Here is a 19,912-nt window from a genome sequence, read left to right on the forward strand (position 1 = left end):
AGCTTATACAAAAAATTCTGTCTGTATTGGAGTTTGTTTCTAGGCTTTCTGTTGTAGGAAATGTTACTTTTAGATCATATTTAGTAAGATCTGACGTTCTGAATTTTAATTTTAACAGATTTTATATTTAATAGATTTTATATTTATATTTTATAGCCTTGATTATTTACATTTTATTGCATAAATTTAAATTTTATATATAGCACGGTCTGAAGCATAGTTTTAAAAATAAATTGGATCTTTATCAGGTTAATTGGCAACAAGAAAGATTTCAGGAGATTACTGGAAAACTTGGGCACTTTCTTAAGCAAGCAGGTTTTAAGGTAAGATTACTTTCCTTAAGTCTCATCTACTCATATAAGAGAAAAAATTATATTCTTGTCTTGTTAAGTATGTTTAATTCTTTTTTGTTTTTATTTTCCCTGGTATCATGTATATCTTATCTTACGTTCTTTGGATTGCTTCCCCTTAGAAAATTGTGTACATTTTATAAAGCTTGGTTTTAGTGTAAGTAAAAGACTTTTTCCCCACCTATTAGATTAGGTGTATAGGTTTAGAGAGGTCACAGAGGACTGTGGAAACTAGTAGAGAGGAATTCTCCAGCAAAAATGTGAAATGTGCCTGTGTTACCAGGTAAAAATGCTTGAGTGTTTTGGAACAAATTTGTGAGTTTCCCACAAAATCAAAAAAGTTAAAAACTATTGGGTCAGGGGGCCAGCCTGGTGGCCTAACGGTTAAGTTGGCACACTCTGCTTCAGTGGCCTGAGGTTCAAAGGTTCGGATCCCGGGCGCAGACTAATGCATCAGTCATCAAGCTGTGCTGTGGCGGTGTCCCACATGCAAAATAGAGGAAGAAGAGCACAGATGTTAGCTCAGCCAATCTTCCTCGGCAAAAAGAGGAGGATTGGCAATGGATGTTAGCTCAGAGCCAGTCTTCTTCACAAAGAAAAAAAAAAAAACTATTGGATCAGGTAACTTCAGGGCTATAGTTCTATGATTTCTGTTACTTTTTAAAAAGTACATTGTTGTTGCTTTTGTGAACTTGGTGCAGTTTAGTTATGGTGAACCTTTTAACTTCTTTTAAACAGTGTTGTGTTAAGTTTCATATATTCAATCTTTTTTAATAGGAAAGTGATGTAGCTTTTATTCCTACAAGTGGTCTCAGTGGTGAAAATCTCATCACAAGATCTCAATCAAGCGAACTCACCAAATGGTATAAAGGGCTCTGTTTATTAGAACAAATTGGTAAGTATACTTCCATACTAATTTTAATGCATTATAAACGTGGTATTAACTAGTATTTAGAGTTCTTTATGGGAGACAGTAATGTGTATTAAAAAGTATAAGATTTGCAGTCAGAGGAGGTCAGTTACCAGTTTTGAAACCACGTGCAGTATTTAGACTGTCTGCTACTCAGTTTTCCTTATTTAATTAATGAGGCTCGTGCCTACTCTCCCTACCTTACAGACTTGTTGACATTAAATGAGGTAACGTGTGAGAACACTACATAAACTACAAAGTGTTAGTTGAATAACAGTCAATTTGCTATTGTTTATGCAAAAGATTATTTTCTAAGAGAAGTAAGACTATAATAGGCTCTTTGGACATGATTCAAAAATTACGTTTTAAATTAAACCTTGCTTTTTGCCATTTTTTCCCAGATTCCTTCAAGCCTCCTCAGAGATCTATTGACAAACCTTTTAGGTTGTGTGTGTCTGATGTTTTCAAAGGTAAGTGCTTCCTCCACAGTGCTTCTTCACTGTGGCCCCTGCCTCTCCATCTCTCCTGATCTCCTTCCTTGCACAAAATTATTCTGTCGTCTTCACATTCTCCCTTCTTTGTGTCAATGTAAGGATCATTGCCAAATTAATTTTAAAGTGCAGAGTTCTAGTCAATTAACTCCCTTGCCCAGAAAAATCTTCAATTTACTTACCATTTCCCTGTCTCATACTCATCTTCCAAGCATAAAAAACCTTGTCCTCTATCTTCTAGCGTCATAGTTTTTTTCTTCCTTTAGTTCCATATCCTTCAACCAAACGGGATTGTTCGCTGTTTCTTAACCGCCTAGAATGCTTACTGCCACCATGTCTACCATGTATCACTCTTCTCTCTCTTTACTTGCCCATTTCCTCCCCATCTGTAGCAGTCTGGGTCCGATCAGGAGATAGATACCACACACAGGTAAAACGGGAAGGTTAATATCAAGTCTTATTAACTATGATAAAAGATCCTATATAGAAAACTATGAAATGGAAATGGAATAAAAGATCTCAGTAAATAAAGATATGAATATTTATTCATTGGAATAATCAATATGGTAAGGATGTCAGTTGTCCCCCAAATCTCCATTGTCATGGAGCAGGGAGTAAAGAGTAGACTTGGAACTGAGCAGCAAGAAGTTTATAATTGGCGAGCTCACCTGCACACGTACCCCAAGGGGTCCTCTGTGTTCTCTGTACCCTCTGTCATTACATTTTTCAAACAGTATATGGTTTCTTGCTGTCTATTCCTTTCACTTAGATTGTGAACCTTTGGGGGTGGGTGCTGTCTCTTCTCTCTCTGCATCTGCTTAGTGCATAGCACATAATACACCTCTCTCAATTAATAAATAATGAGCGAGTGAACGTGCTTCAAAAGAATCATCCAATACAATTGAAATTCATCATTATCATTTTTAGCTTTGAGATTCTAGTAGTAGAGGAAATATGGTAATAGTTTCCAAAATGCCTGTTATCTATTTAAAATACAGAGATGCTAAATTTTCTGTTGATTAACAGTATTTGCTGACTCCACTTTCTCACCTCCTCTTCTCTCTTCAGGCTGCTTCCTGCCTTCTGCCTGCACCGCTGCCCTCAGTATGTTCCCACTGAGGTTACCAGGGGACCTCTTGGTTGCCAGAGGCAGTGCACATTTTTCAGTTCTGTCTTACTTCCATCTTACTTGAATTTGGCGTTACTTCTGAGGCTGGTAGCCACATCCACCTTGAAACTCTTCTCCAGTAGTCTGTTTCTCTGACCTCTTTGATCTCTGGGGGCTCCTCTCTCTGTCTCTTAACTGGTGTTCTTTTGCTTCAGTCCTCTTCTTACTCTACATGCTCCTTTTGGGTGGACATCCGTGAGTTCATCTGCCTGGGGTGTCCTGATGCTTCCCAAATCTGTATCTCGCTCTCCTGATACAGGTGCTGATAGCTCTGGACATCTCCACAGGGAATGCGCTCCTGGAGTACCCATCTTGGAATTTGATGGGATTGGTACCCCCTGTAATGCATCTTCTCCACTGTATGTCTTGTAGACACTTCAAATCCACCAAGGCTAAAATGGGTCTTGTTCCTTAATTTCCTGGCTCACAGTTAATGCATCATCCTTTCAGATTTGTCCCATTCACCCCAAATGTGTCATACCTTATTCTGAAATCCTTGAGTTTATTCCCTTTCTACAGTCAGTGTGTGCATTTCAGTCTACCTCGTCTCCTCTCTGACACTGAAATACCATCCTGTCACTTCTCTATCCACAGTTCTTTACTGGCTTCCCGTGAACTTAACTAAGCCCTAAACGTGACTTATGAGGCCCCTTTGTTGTCCCTTGTCTGTCTCTGTTGCCTCATGTCTTGCCTTTCCCTCGCTGTGCCATGTGGTCTCCCATATAAATGTCACAAGGGTCTCAGCACATCCCACATCCGATTATGACTCTGTGCCTGTGCACATGCAGTTTCCTGTATCAGCAGTGTCTTCCTCCTCCTCCCTGCCTGTACATGCAAGCTTCTGGTAACTGTTCCTTCTCCTTCAGAGTGCCTACCTCGAGTGTAATCGTTCCCCCATCTTGAGTTCTGTGCACCCTTTTTTGTTTCCATTGTACATTGTAAACAGGATCTGTCTCAGGACAGTGTAATTGTTTTTGTCTTTCTCTTATTAGTGTAAACTCCTTACTGGTAGGGGCTTATATTTTCATCTCTTTATCTCCAGAGTTTAGCACAGTGCCTTGTACTTAGTAAGCTCAGTAAATATTTGAAAAAGGAATGAACTCCCACTTTTTGTAACATGAATATTTGTATTTGTAAGAAAATCAAGAAGAGAATGTGGTGTGCCATTTTTAGTAGATATGTTAAAAATTCTGAAGTGGTAACTGCTTAATGTTTTTTAAACTATTAGTTTTGGGGAACTAAATATAACTAACAGTATTAATTATCAGATAACATTGCTATATGAGTCATTACAAGATTTTGGCATGTTTTGCAGATCAAGGATCTGGATTTTGTGTAACTGGTAAAATTGAAGCTGGTTATATCCAGACTGGTGACCGACTACTAGCAATGCCTCCTAATGAAACTTGTACTGCAAAAGGTATTCCTCTGCAAGATTCTCTTGCTAAACAACCCTTAAGTTGAGACAGCAAATTTTTAAGAGTAGTTTAGTTATTAACTCTAGAGTAAATAACCTCTTACTGAAATTGTAACTGACTGTCAAAATGATACTAACTGTTGAAGATAAAAATGTGAAAACATTAAACGATTTTTTTCTGTTGTGACTGTATGTATATACGTACATATAACATTCTAACTGTGGTAGCATTTTTTTTTTTTTTTGGCACCGATTCAAGAAGCCTGGTTAGGATTTAACCAGATGTGTAGACACCTGACAGATACATTTAAAATAGTATTCGGTAGCAGAAATTAAATCTAACCTCAGCCTGGCACTAAATACAGTGGCAGAGCAGACTGCTACAGTCTGTTGTTCTGAAATGTGTATTTCAGAATTACTATGTTAACAGCCTTGATCATGTTTATACCAAAAAAAATTTTTTATAGGAAGACGTAAGAAAATAAGATGCAAATGCAGAAAATCCTAATGTTGAAAAGAGAAACTGAGCTAAAGTGCCACAGTTACTGCTTTTGCACGTAGATCTAATATATGAACCTTTCTTTCATAATGGCTGATAACTATTTGTGTTTTCTAATCATTTGACCTTACATATATACATGTTATTCTTTTCTGAATTCTGATTAAGAGTTTATAATTCTATATTTACCTTAGTCTAGCTTCCAGCTAAGCCTCTGACTTCAATAATAAAACTGAAGATCTGTTTTATGCTGTAAATTAATATTTTTAACAATTTTAAGCTAAAGTCTAACCTACTGAGAATGTTAAAATTTTTAAAATTTCCATACTTTTCCTTCTTTTACTCTTATTTAGAGTTTATATCCAGAGTTGTACCTGACTAGTTTATGAATTTGAATGTACATTTTGTTTGAATTAATTTGCCTACTTTAAAAGCTGATTTCCTAGAGATTATAAGAAGTTAATGAATAGCTGTTTAGAGGTCACAGTTTAACGTAAATTTAAAGATGAATAAGGGAATGAAAGCCAAAGTTATTTCCATTTTACCTTTTCCTTTCTGCTTGTTTAGGGATTATGAAAATTCCATTTAGATAAAGAATAATATGCACTTTTTAAAAAGTATCATTTTCCATAGATCTATTGTTTGCAAGTTCAGATTTCTACTTTTGTTTTTTTAAAGTGATCAAGAGCTATAATACTTTTGAAATTTCTTTGTATGTTAATGAGCTTTTTTGAGAATAGGAAATTTATTTTGATAATCAGTAGACATGAATTAAAGCCATGATCCTAAAATTATCGTGGACCTTACAGATTGGCTCCCTTGTGACCTCCAAAGTCATAATTTGTCCCTTCTGAAAGTCCCACATTCTTTTCCACTCTCCTTCCATCCATTCCCTGCCAGAAAATCTCCAACCACTTATCTTTAATCCAGTGGTTCTTAAAGGAGAAGCGATATCCGAAGCACCTAGGCCACCACCCCACTCCTTGAGAGCCACCCTTCTAACTCGGCTTGGAGGGTCTCTGTCCTCAATTTGTGACCCTATTGCTTTTGCCTGATTTGCTTGATTGTTTAATGCCCCTCTCTGTCAGAGCGCTGTAGGTGACACTGTGGCTCCCTCTCAGACCCAATGAAGAGCATCCTTAAGAAGATAAATACTGTATATTGGACAGTGTCACATGTCTAGGGGAGAAAAACAGATTACTTGTAATCTTACAAAATTCTGTATTGTTAATTGAACTTCTAGTAGGAAAGGTCTTCAAATCTTAAGCCAAAGGCAGTCTCTGTTGTACGTAAGTAGCTAGCTCCTGTCTTCAGTTCCAGATTTCATAGCAAAAATCAGATAATAGTCATTTTAAATTTACATTTAAAAACTAATTTAATTAGTTGAATATTTAACAAACTTTCTTTAATATCATAGTTGTTAACATTTTCAGAGTCAAGACTCTTTGATACCCTGATGAAAGTTATGGCCCATCTCAGATTAATGCGGATGTACACAGACACAGAATTGTGAATAAGACTGTAGGTGTCTCAGCGTTCTTAAGGTTCTCCTTGAACTCCCTAGAAGTCTAAAAGGAACTCACTTAAGAGTATGCTACATGCGAAAAATGAGTATTTTCAGAAAGATAAGGGTGAATTATAATTTACTAAAAACACGTCAATTAAGAACTATTCCACAGTGGTTTGCCTACACGCTGTCTTCATCAAAAGGCCCAAGTTACAATGGAAAGGAATTCCTCCCATAAATTTACCCCATAGAAAGAGAAAATATGAGATGCCTTTTAAAAGCCTTTGAATCAAGTCGCTGAGTATTGCCCTTTGGAATTTCTCTCCTGGATTATCCCTAGGTAATAAAGGTAGAGAGCAACACCTAGGTTCATTTTTAAATTAAATTTTCTTACACTATTATCTCTTTCTTTTCATCTAACCAGTTATCATTGTGCGTCTTTCTCTCTGGAGGCAGTTCTCTTGGGCCAGGAGTAGTGAAGGGGCCTGCCAAGAGGACTATGTGACCAAACACTGATGCCCTGTGGGTTCCTCGGAGAACACAGGCAGTTGTTTAGATGGTTGTCTAGTTAAAAGCAAAGCTCAAGAGAATAAAATACTACCAGGCACCTTTCCCAGTCCCATCTTTTGTGTTATTAAAAACAATTTGAACTGTATTATTATGCCTGCGTCCATTAATGTAAGAGAAGTATTTGAATGGGGCTTGTTTAATGAATATACCAGCTGAGTAAGTGAGTTTAAAAATCTTGGTTGAATAAGCAGAAGTCAGCCTTTCATGGACACCTACAAGTCCCCTTATGTTTAGGGTGGTGTTCCAGAAGAGTCAAGTCTAGAGGAAGTATGTTTTCCTCAACGCTCACAGTTACACTTCTCACTCTCAATCCATTCATACTGAAAATGATGAGTAGTGACTGCTGAGGTACACATCAGCCAAACTCTCTTGGTTGTTATGGTTTGATATTGAGGCGTTTCACTGTATGCTTTGGTTCTTACTCATTTCCAGGAATCACTCTGCATGATGAACCTGTCGACTGGGCGGCAGCAGGCGATCATGTTAGTCTTACGTTGGTTGGAATGGATATCATCAAAATCAAGTGAGTGAGAAAATGAATTTCAGCAACTTGAGTTTTAGATATAGGACCTCAAAACATAAATTTTGCAGTTTACCAGCTCAAATGAAAGAATGAGTATTAATTCTGAATTTCATTTGGCCAAAAATAGGCACTTGTGGAAGTGTAAGAATGATAAATAAAACCTACTTCAAATTGAAATTAATAATATGAGTGCACGTAGCTGTTGCTTGAGCAAAAGCTGTAATGTATGAAATGATGCAGGGGTAATAATGGTGTTAAGCCATGGTTGGACCCCGGGGGTGTTGAGAACAAGTCCCTCATGTCCTTGATTGTTTCCCTTTGTAAATGGTTTTAGAGGTATCCTACTGGATGTATATTTATTTGTCCCCCAACTACCTTCTTTCTTTTGTTTGTCACAGTGTTGGCTGCATCTTTTGTGGCCCCAGGGAGCCCATTAAGGCCTGCACTCGTTTCAGGGCCCGAATCCTCATCTTTAATATTGAAATTCCTGTCACTAAAGGATTTCCTGTAAGTTTCAAAATGTTTAATTGTTACTGTTTTTATAAATTCAAAGTAACTTTATCCTAACAAGTAATAACTGTGTTTAGAAGTGATGATCCTATTTATTTTCAACTAATATCTTATTACTCTAATCAAGAAAAACATGAAATTAGAATTTGAAAATCATTTTTATTTTGTTTTTTACTTTGATCCTTGAGCTTGGGGATTTTTTTCAAAAAGGCATTGAGAAAAAATTTTATCATAACTAGAATACAAAGTAATGATAATAAAATTTATCTAGAGAAAATGGTAGATACTTTTTTGCTGTGTTCTAAAGGTTACCTGACTAATCTTCTTAGATTGGGTCATTCTGGTTTTGTTTTGTTTTAATATGCTTATTTATAGTTTTTCTGATTATAAAAGTAGTGCATTGTTATAGAAAATTTTGGAAAACACACAAAAATAAAGATAATAAGAATGTTCTGTAATTGTATAATCCATAGATATCTACTCTTTACATTTCACTGTATTTTTATGTATACATGTTGTCCACCCATTGGCATTTATGGGTATATTCTGGGGTCCTTGGTGTGGAGTAAACTTTGTGCTGAAGCAACACATTTAGACCCTGTGTGCTGTGAGGTTGCTGTGCAGGTTGTCATTGACCAGCATCATTGGAACATGCACATTTATGGAAAGTGGGAAATTTTATACTATAATGTTACTTTATCCAGAAAAGATACGACTTGTGAATGCTGGTAAATTCCTTGTTTTCTGTGTAATTTTTTCAGATATTTAGGGCCATAACTCTGGTTTTAGTTTGGTACCTTGGTTTTACCCCTTAACAAGTGAGGCTTTCCTTTTTTTTTTTTTCTTGATCAGCTTGAATAGTACAGATTCTGCATGACAGTAAAAAATGTTTCTCAGTGGAATTAAATGGCTTGCCTTTGAAAATATAAACAGATCATTTTCACCATTTGATGCATCTTTGAAATAAAAGTAACACAGTAATAGTAATTGACCTTTAAACTTAATTTAAGTTAGTGGTAGTGTTTTAGAGGTTGAGAATAAATTTGTTTAGCTCATTTAAATTCATTTTATACTCATACACCTTTATTTGAGATAACCATGTACTTTGCTTATAATTCTTTGTAATTATTTCTAGTAAATTTGATCATATAAAAATTATATTTATAAGATACTTTTTGGTCCTTTAGTTTTATAATTATATTGCATCTCTCCCATGTGCTAAAAAAGGAGTAAAAACTTCTCTGCAAAAAAATTGTTGGGTTGAAAATATTTAATTTTTAAATATTCAAAATTCACGTATTAATAGGCAAGAAACTACGATCTAATTGCTACGAACGAACGGCACTCATTCTTAGAAAGCAGTGTGTCCTACGGGGAGAAGTTGGAGAGGTTGGGACTGTGTTTTTACTCATGCAGCAATAATTTTTGCCAGTGGAGAGTAGAGAGGTCAAGAGGTCAACAGTTACTTTGAATAGTAATACTGTCTTCCTGTCTACTGTAATTTCTTAAAAATAAGTATGAATTGAAAGTTTTTCAGTGCTGCTTTATGAGATTCCACCCGTGTATGTTGATTCATGAATACCAGGATGAAATTTGTTTCAGAAAAAAATGGTTGTGTTTTGTTGTTCAATCCACTCCCTGTGGGAAGAAGCCTTTATTCATACATACATACCAAGAAAAGTCTTTCTAAACAATTAAAATTTCACTATTTAGAGACTAATTCCTTAATGCTACGTAAATATATATAAGTTTCCCTTTGTTTATATGGTAAACTCTCTGTATTTTTAAGAAGAATAAATGGAAGAATGAATTAGGCTTTAAATTCATGTTTGATTTTTTTTTGTTGTTGTGGTAAAATATACATAACATAAAATTTACCATTTTAACCGTTTTTAAGTGTACAGTTCAGTGGTATTAAGTACATTCACATTGTTGTGCAACCATCACCACCATCCATCTCCAGAACTTTTTCCTCATCCCAAACTGAAACTCTGTACCCATTAAACAGTAACCCCCCATTATTCGTCCCCCGCCCCCCGGTAACCACTATTCTACTTTCTTTTTTTATGAATCTGCCTATTCTAGGTCCCTCACATAAATGGAATCACACGATATTTGTCCTTTTGTATCTGATTTATTTCATTTAGCGTAATGTTTTCAAGGTTCATCCATGTTGTAGCGTGTATCAGAATTTCATTGGTTTTGAAGGCTGAATAGTATTCCATTGTATGTATATGCCACATCTTGTTTATCCATTCATCTGTTGATGGACATTTAGGTTGTTTCCATCTTTTGGCTATTGTAAATGACGCTTCTGTGAATATTGGCATGCAAGTATCTTTTTGAGTCCCTGCTTTCAATTCTTTTGGGTATATACCTAGAATTGCTGGATCATATGGTAATTCTATGTTTAACTTTTTGAGGGGCTGCTAAACTGTTTTCCATAGCAGTCGCATCATTTTACGTTCCCACCAGCAGCGCATGAGGATTCTAATTTCTCCACTTCCTCGTCAACACTTGTTTTTTTCCTTTCTTGTGTTTGGGTGAGGGTGGGTGATTTTTTTGTTTGTTTGTTTATGATAGCCAAACTAATGGGTGTGAGGTGGATGTCATTGTGGTTTTGATTTGCATTTCCCTAATGGCTAGTGATGTTGAGCATCTTTTCATTTCTTTATATATTTTGAGTATTAATCTCTTATCAGATATATGATTTGCAAATATTTTATTCCATTCTGTGGGTTATCTTTTCACTGTCTTGATAGTATCCTTTGATTCATAAAATTTTTAAATTTTGACGACGTCCAGTTTATCTACTTTTTTTGTTGTTGCCTATACTTCTGGTATCATATCCTAGAAATCATTGCCAGATTCAACGTCAAGAAGATTTTTCCCTCTATTTTCTTCTAGAGTTTCATAGTTTTAGTTCTTTTGTTTAGGTCTTTGATCCATTTTGAGTTAATTTTTGTATATGCTGTAAGGTAAGGCTTCATCTTCATTCTTTTCCATGTGAATATCCAGTTTTCCCAGCACCATTTGTTGAAAAGACTGCCCTTTCCCTATTGAAGGGTCTTGGCCCCTTTGTTGCAAATTGACCACATATGCAATGATAATTTTTAAATATAGGTTACCTAGAGATGTAAGGAAAATAATAATTGGACTTATTTTGCCACCTAACAGATTATGTGGCCTGTTATAGTTAATAAAACACTGGATAATTTGATTCTCACAACCCCACATGAAGTACAGAATCCCAACCCTTATCTGAAACTCTTCAGGCTAGTGTGTTTCAGAATTGGGAAATGTTCATATTTTAGAAAGATGATATGATTTGTGCATGTTATGTAAAACCCCTAACAGAGAATGGGGCCACACCCTGTAATTGAACATCCTAATATTTCTGACCACAACTTATTAACATTAATGCTATGTGAAATAAATAAGGACTCTAAATTGCCTCACTTCAAGTCCTGTTTTACTACGTAAGTGGATTTATAACAATTAGGAAAAAACTTAGGTTTTCATTCTTTTGGGTTTTGGAATTGCAAGTAGGAGATTGTGGACCTGTGTTAGTATTATCCCCACCTACAGATGAGGAATTGGAGGCTCTGAGGGGTTGGGACTACCTGAACAGTAAGTGGGTAAGCCAGGACTGGTGCTCAGCTCTCTTCACTCTGAAATCCAATGCTTCTGTTTTCGTATTATGTTATGCTGCAGATTGCTTTGACTTATAGATGTCTTTGGTTATATATAATGTGAATTAAAATGTTAAAATAACATACAGTTACTTCCCACTTATTTACATGTAGATCAACAAGTATTTTGTTTGAACTACTCTCTGTAAGACACTGTGGAGATAGAAAGACAAATAAAACCTAAGCCCGGACTGCCACAACCCATTCTTCATCCACTGTGATTTTACACTGGAAACCACACATAGCTCGAGAGGTTAGAAGGAACCTAATCAGGTTCATGTGTTTCTGTTCTTTCAAATTTGGCAAGCCATGGAGACGGATACCAGTTTCTTAGTCACACCCGAGCCCAGTGAAGGGAATCCTGCTTGTTTACCTAAGTTGCTTCTTGAAAAGGGGTATTTCTGAGGAATTTAGACCTGCATGTATGTCACACTGGTTCTGTTGGAGACCTGAGCCCACTGAATGCACAAATGTGGCTTTCTCCCTTTACCCTTCTTCAGGGAAGGGTTTTTCCCCTAAGAGTTGGTTGTTAATTTTGGGGAGGATCTTTCCAGTTCACAATGGTCAAATGGCATTGAAAAATAAAACTAATTTGCTTTTGTACAGTAATGGAGGTTCAGTTGTGCCTTAAAAAAAAACCCTTGTGACTGCTTTTCTCCATGTGTATTAGGTGTTCTTTATTCCATCATTCTTAAGTTCATTTCACAGATATTTCCTGAGTGCCAGTGAAATGTCTGGCTCCGGTCTGCAGAGTTCTCTTTCTCACAGAGTTCATATTTGCAGGGGATGACAGACATTTAAACTAGCAGTCACAATAAAAGTGATATGTGATGTAGTGGGATTGTGGGACATAGAGGAAGGGTGTCAGCTCAGACTAGGGGTTCAGGCTTCCTGAAGTGATGCTGTACTGGGACCAGAGGTAGAGTGGGGTGAGTTGGAGTTCGCCCAGTGGAGCAGCAGGGATGAGAGGGTGTGTTCCAGCCAGAGCATGTAGTGTGTATAAAAGCCTGAATGTTAGAAAGGGCTTCCTGCCTGTGGGGAGTGAAAGCTCAGTGTGTCTGGAGCATGGAATGCAAGCGAGGGTGGAGAAGGATGAGGTGGAGCGGTGAGCGTGAGTCAGCTGAGAAGGGCCTTGGTGCCTTGTAGTGGGATTCAAGTTTCCATGGTTTTAAAAAGCAAAAACATATCATTAATTTTGTATTTTAGAGAATCACTCTGGTAGACATATGAAGAAGGGGTTATAGAGGAGTAAGAGTGGCAGAGGGACTGGTAGGAGCCTGCATTTTAGCTCAGGAGAGGTGACTGCCCTGGACTTACTTTTGTAGCAGTGAGGAAAGAGAGAAGTGGACGGAAATAGAACTAACAAAGTGCTGATTGAATGACTTGGTTTTTTCCCACGTCCAGGGTTGTGCATCCACAGTCTGTATTTCTGTTTTCTGAACATGTAGACTATTTTAGCCAGGAAATTCCAGAGTAGAAGTATTAGTATTTATTCAAGCAAACAGCATGAAGTGGTATTTACAAATCAATCAAACTTTGATAGCTTTGCCACTTCCTGGGTATTTGGTCTTTCCACTCTACTCAAACTATAGACATGCTGCACACTCATTGCTTTTTATTTGAATGAGGGTAGTCAGTCTCACTCTGACTACAGCTGACGGAAGCCTAAAATTTACCTCTGACACTTGTCACCACAGCTGCATTAAGTTACTTAACCTTTTTGATATTAAATTTCCTTACATTTAAACCATGAACAATAATAGCTCATATATAAGGTCATGAATTAACTGAATGTTGATCGTGTGCTAGGCACCACTTTAAAGTAACATTATCTGAATTTCCTCATTTTGGTGATGAGGAACCTGACCCAAATCATGCAGCTGGAAAATATAGAGTCAGGATTCAAACTCAGGTCTGTCTTAGTCAAAGCCTGTCTGAACTCCCATATAATATTTTATTCTCATTATCTAACAGTGAGTGCAATAATTACTGCCAATATGATGATTCCCCTTCCCTTGTTTTTATGATGAAACAGTTCACATTTGTTGAGCATCTATATACCAGGCACTGGGTCTGATCCTGTTTAATTCTCCTCACAACCCTGTAAGGAAGGTTATTTAATGTACTAAAGTTTGCGTAGTAAGAGGTGGAGTAGAAATTCAAACTGCCTCCTGTGACCTTTCTCCCCTGGTAAGTTCAGGAACAACCTGATAGAGTGGTGGGGTCTGGGGGAGGCAAGTGGAGACCCTGAAAGGCTCTGAGCAGTGGTGCTGAGCTGACTGTAATGAGACGTGAGTGCCAGAATAAAAGGCCAGAGACGCCACAGTAAACAGCTTCTCAGTGTTGGGTTTCTTGTTATAGGTGCTGTTACACTACCAGACTGTCAGCGAGCCTGCCATCATTAAACGACTGATTAGCGTCTTAAACAAAAGCACGGGTGAAGTCACGAAGAAGAAGCCAAAGTGAGTATTAATACACACAAGCAATTTAAGCAAATTCCTTACAGATTAATTCATTTGTATTGTATTTCTCTTTGTAGTAAGTGCAATCTGTTTTTACTTGTTCCAGAAATAATTTTTCCAAGGACTAGATTAAAACAAACACAAAAACAGATGTTTAAGCTCCTGCTTAGGTGTGAATGCTAGATATAATTTCTGTTATGTATGGTGAGGGGGATGTGATTGTAAATAAAAAGGTAATTATAAATTTTTATGTATGCATCAAGCCCTAGACACTGATGATGTAAAAATAAAGGCCTTTAAAAAATTAGTCCTACATTTTTAAGGGTGAGTTTGAATTGTGCCTAACTGCTGGTTCCATACTCCAGCTGAGTGTCCTTCTTAACTTTCTTGTCACCTCCTTAATGGGAATCATTCCTTGTGCTGAGAACATCCAGGAAGAAAGTGATCTACACTCTCTGTAGCTCCTAGTTTTTTTCCACCTTGAAAGTATTTTCCTTTCTGCTTGAAGTCCACCTGGAGCCTTAAGCTAAGGTGATCATCACCGAGTTGTTCCCCTCTGATTACCATTAATATCCGGGCCTAGGTGTGGACAGTTCCCTTTGGTTGAGACAAGGTTGGCATTCTTCAAAGTAAGTGCTTCCTGAGAAACTTGAAGCTTTTACCCCAATTCAACTAAAGGCTAACCACAGTTTGGCTTGGCTGCTTTAGGTTTGGGGTTTTCCTCACTTAACCCTTTGGGGAATCCCACCCAAAATCCCCTTTTTTCGGTCCTTGGGTCTTCCTCCTCTTTTGCACCTGTGTAAGAGGCCAAAGGTGGTTAGTGGGTTAATGGGTTGGCTGCAAGTAGGGGAGAGAATCTCCACACTGCTCTAAACTCATGCCTGTTTCTCTGTTAGGAGGGAAGGGCTTCTTCATCTCTCTTGAGATGGTTCTTTATTTTTAACCTGAGTCTTTGGCTTCTAGCCTGAGTGTCTGCTATCGTGTTCTGAGAAGTGTGATGGAACTAATGGCTAACATTTCTTGAAGACCACTATTTTCTACACTCTGTCGTGAATGCTTTCATGTGGTTTCTATTCTCAGCAACCATATGAAGCAGGTACTATTATTTTTCCCATTTTTCAGATGAGGAAACTGAGACTTAGAGAGATTGTATAACATGTTCAAGGTCACAAAGCCAGCAAGTGGCAGAGCCAGGATTCTAGTTGGTTCACATAAATTCCATTCTTTGTGGCAGGAGCCAGGTTGTTTGACCTACACACTTGGTTTGGAGAATTCTCAATCTGAAGCTGGCTCATCATGTCTGATCCTGAACTCTCCCCTCCCTGCTCCTGCTGCAAGTCTTGTTCATGTTCGCTTTTCCCGTCACCTTCTTTGTAGCTTAGTCCTTCTCTCTTATTTTGCACCAGTGCCATTTGGCCTTCCCCTTCGTTTCCACTTCAGACACTTCTTAGACTCAAGTGCTTTATATGGAATGGAATTGAACTTTCTAGAAACTAAATTAAGTGCAGATTATGAATATATTAGATGCTGTCTTTCCTAAGTAATGGGACTTTGGGCTGAAATCGTCCCAAACCAGTATTTGGAAATTTTGGAATACTTTTTTAGAAACTTGTGTGGCTTATTCTGTCTGTCTGTCCCTCAAGTAATCTTTCAGAAGGGGATTTACGATTGCTGCCCTCTTTCCTTCCAGAGCACGTGAAAATTAAATTAGAGAACGTTTTCAAAATGTCCCCTTTTGGGTTCTCCGTCTTTCAGTAAGTCTGGATGGGGCCCATGCACAAGGATTTTTGTTTGTTTGCTCATTTGTATGAAACTGTTTGCAGTTAGGCCCATGCCCCATCTCTCTTCATTTCATACAAACAATGTATTGTGTGGAAAAGTCCTCTTATGTGATTTTTGTCCTGAAGCTCTGTTAAAGAACCACTCTTCCTGTGTGAGAAAAGAGAGAGGAGGGGGAGAGATTTAGAGCAGTCTGTTGGCTACTTAGGGGATTATCCTCTTTAGGATAACTTCCTAACACATGGTCCACCAATTAGAATTTTACCAGGGAAGACATAGGGCCTCGTATTCCTCTTTTCAAAGGCAGATGCCTCACTGCCTTTGTTAGATCGCTGAACCTCTCAGTTTCATGAGGAATGAAGGGGAGGGCTGTGGTAAGGGCCTGGAGCATTTTAGGCTATAGGGTCCTTCAAGGGATAGAATTGTGTATGGAAGATTGGTAAAAAAATATATATATGAGCTAGCTAATGTTTCTTAAGTCTACAATTACTCCTCTCATTTCTTCCAACTAACCCAGAAAAATTCAAAGGCACATATTTTCGTTTTAAGAAATATATTTTTTTCTTTTTAAGTTTTGAAAGACTAAATTGATTTGTTGATTGATTGTGAAATATTTATTTTTCAGGTTATTACATTATTCACCTCTATTGGATATCCATTTGTTCCTTTTTCTTTTTCTTGATAGATTGTTGACTAAAGGCCAGAACGCATTGGTGGAGCTACAGACACAAAGACCAGTCGCTCTCGAGCTCTACAAAGACTTTAAGGAGCTGGGGAGGTTCATGCTGCGTTACGGGGGCTCCACGATAGCTGCTGGCGTGGTCACCGAGGTATTTTAAAGGGGCTGATTCTGTGTCCATGCTTACGATGTCTTCTCTCTCTACTTTTAAGAATGATCACTGAGATTTTATGGCTTAAGGGGAACACAGTTATGGTGTTAGAACAAGATTTTAAAATTTATATTAAAAAATTAGAAGAATGATGGGAAGAAAATGTTTGGTCTTAGAATTTCTCATCATAAGACTGCCAGACTGTCTTCTCCACCAGTAATCTTGCTCAGAATTAAAGGAAATTCATTGAAAAACAGGTCTGTGAGTATAGAGTCCAAATTATGAGAATACCAACGTTAAGAGTCAAATGAATTGGGGTAGTGATTTCGTTTAATAGAAGAGCCCTCATTAAATTTTTTTCTTTAAATAACTGGCTCTTAGTGCATTTGAAATGATTTGTTTAAAAAGTTGACTTAATATCTTGGTAACGTTTCAGAAACATACCTATTGTATAATACAAAGTGTAGTTGAGTTTTGGAGAAAATAGCCAGAAATGAATCAGAAAATTTCAGTAATTTAAGCTTTCTTCCACACTGTCATGATTAATATAAATCTTATATTTTTAAAGGGGGCTTCATTCCCTCCTGTGATTGTTTTCTGCATAAAACTTACTCAATTTGTTTAATTGGATGTATGCTTTGAACGTAGGGCTTTAAGTGGCACCAAAATTCAGTCACGTGTGTGTCACGTAAGAGGCTCTGGAGTTAAACTGCCCCAGTTGGTGTTACGGCTCCACCGACTCCCGCCGCACAAGCACAGCATCTCTCCTGCAGTTTGTCCACCACAGAAGTGGGGTAATGGACTGTCTCCTGGAGTGGTTGTGAAATGAGATGGTCTGTGCGGAGCTCTGGGCGCAGTCACTGGCATGTGTAACGCATGTAGTAAATGTTACCTAGTATCATCATTGTCATCAGCATCACATTTAATCTGTCAGTGTTTTTATAGAAGAGCATTCTGAAAATAAGATACAGTTTCTTGTGGGAAATAATGAAGAGATTATAGTAAATCTCAGAAATAGCATGACTAGAGAAGGGGAAAAGTTGCAGGAGAAAGAAGAAAGTTCGATTTTGATGCAATAATTATTTTACTGTCATTTTCCTTTTGTTGTTCATATAATGTGATTTATTAAATTATAGCAAATATCTTATTTTTCCTTTACAGATAAAAGAATGATGGGTCAGAATTTCTACCGTGTTTCCAAAGCAATGAAATAGTCAACCTCTCTTTTTAAAGAATCCAGATATTCAGTTAAAGGAACAGTGTGCAATTCATATTTTTTTTAAGTGAGAGAGAAAATTGAAGCTATAGTCAGCTGCAAAGAAGTGTTAGTAATCACTCCTGCAACAATTTCAAGTTGCCAACCGGCAAAGAAAGGCTAATATTGCACTTTCATTTTAAAACCAGCTTTCCCTTTGAAATGTCAGTAAATGGATTTACTTTGCTGAGATTTATGGAAACTGTCAAAAATATGTATTAGAAGACATTGAATCATCATGAAATGAACTCTACTTCCAGCCAAGCCACAAAATGTTTACAGTTTTCCGTTTTGATTTTCATCTGTACTGCACACATTTGAAGGAAAAATAACTACATTGGGTTGTTGAGGTAGTTGATGCTTGACCCGAGCAATTTTTTTTAGTTAACTCTAAGATTCACTGAAGGTTATAATAAAGGTATTTTGGGTTGAGCATAAGAATGTTCTTCCTACAACAAGTAATCCTTTGAAAGCTTAGTCTAGAATTAGTGGTAACTGTTTCTTTGGTAGTCAAGATACTATTTAAGGTGTAAAGCTAGCTAATAAAATGTCTTAGTTTGAGCATAACAGCAAAATGTGTTTTGTTTCTTCAATGTTTATGCGGTCTCTACACTGTTGCTAAATATGGCTGAGGGTTTTGTGGGATCTTCTTCACCTAGGAGCTTCCCAGCTCTTGCACGTGAATTCTTGCTTTTTATCCTAACAGCAGATCAAATTTAGTCTCCTCCATTTGTAACCATAACTTCACTGTATTCTTCCCATTTTCACTTTTAGAATTACACGTGTTGACTTTATCTTGCATACCTTGTAGACTGTACGTCCCCCATGAGTAAGAGTCATGTTTTTCTTTAGTTTCAACAACAAACTCCAAGGTTCGTTTATTTAACAAGTGTTTGTTGAGCTGCCTCCTGGGTACAAAGAACTTGAGAGTAAATTTTATCCTCAGCTGAGCCTGGACTATTCATGATAAATGTTTTCTCCCTGGGAAATGGTGTGATTTATATATTGACGGCTTAGTGTACACAGCAGCATTTCCTCTTAACTAAACAGTAACACCCATAGGGTACAGGGCCCAGAGTGTGGATGTGTTGTCTGGTGAATGATCACAGAGTGAGCACACTGCCACAACACGTCTTTACTAAAAAGTATGTGTGGAGTTGTGACTTCCGAATCAACTTGCTAAGGTAAAGTGTTTTATTTGCGTATTAATCAGGAATTTAACAGGTACGTGTGACAGAAATCTAACTTACAGTGACTTAAGCAAAACAGAAAGACTGCGGCAGCCCTAGCTTTGAATCCGTCTAGACTGAGCACCTCTCAGTGTCAGCAAGGACTCCTCTGTGCCCTGCCTTCTCCACTGTTGGTTTTGCCCTCAGACTCCACAGTGAGCTCCTCAGACCCTCCATCCAGGATAAGGACAGGGTAAAAGAGCATGTCTTTTCCAGAAGCCCTAGGAACAGCTCATCATTGACTATAGTTGAGTTTAGTTTCTTTCCTTGGGACATGCTTGGAGTTGGATGTGAAGTGACTCTCACACACGTTCATTATTTATGACAGTATTTGAGCCCCTCTTTGATAGTAAACAATTTATAGACGTAGTCTTTTTTCTCCCATGAATATGTAGATCAATAATAATTTTAACCGTTGTTAAAATGTAATCATTCACTTTAGAAAGCTTGGGAAATACAGAAAATTAGAGGGTGAAAGGAGTGAGGAGGGGCTGTGTAAATGCTCAGATCACAAAGAGGGAGTTCAAAACTTTAGGACTGGGGAGGTCATGGTAGAAAATTCTACAGCAAGCATATATTGATGCCTGTCGTTTGTTGATGTCATCCAAGACCACCAGGACTCAACTGTAGTCAAAATTATTTTTATTGATGCTTGCTGCAGCGAGAGACCACACACCACAGAGGGCTCTAGGTGCTTCTCAGTAAGAAGGTGTGAGGAGG

The 19,912-nt window shown here is 37.5% G+C and overlaps 1 protein-coding gene across 2 annotated transcripts in view; it reads left to right on the forward strand.

Annotated features, from left to right (window-relative positions):
• Positions 1–18,530, forward strand: part of HBS1L (HBS1 like translational GTPase) — a 79,146-nt gene extending 60,616 nt beyond the window's left edge. For both annotated transcript variants that reach the window (XM_058566237.1, XM_058566239.1), the window contains 9 exons: positions 249–323; positions 1,128–1,245; positions 1,662–1,730; positions 4,235–4,339; positions 7,345–7,435; positions 7,834–7,942; positions 13,999–14,099; positions 16,564–16,708; positions 17,870–18,530. In XM_058566237.1, the coding sequence (XP_058422220.1) occupies positions 249–323; positions 1,128–1,245; positions 1,662–1,730; positions 4,235–4,339; positions 7,345–7,435; positions 7,834–7,942; positions 13,999–14,099; positions 16,564–16,708; positions 17,870–17,881 (825 nt within the window). In that variant the 3' untranslated portion in view covers positions 17,882–18,530. The remainder of the gene's footprint in view (positions 1–248; positions 324–1,127; positions 1,246–1,661; positions 1,731–4,234; positions 4,340–7,344; positions 7,436–7,833; positions 7,943–13,998; positions 14,100–16,563; positions 16,709–17,869) is intronic.
• Positions 18,531–19,912: the final 1,382 nt, after the last annotated feature.

Source organism: Diceros bicornis, chromosome 23, assembly GCF_020826845.1.
Source record: "Diceros bicornis minor isolate mBicDic1 chromosome 23, mDicBic1.mat.cur, whole genome shotgun sequence".
NCBI lineage: Eukaryota > Metazoa > Chordata > Mammalia > Perissodactyla > Rhinocerotidae > Diceros > Diceros bicornis.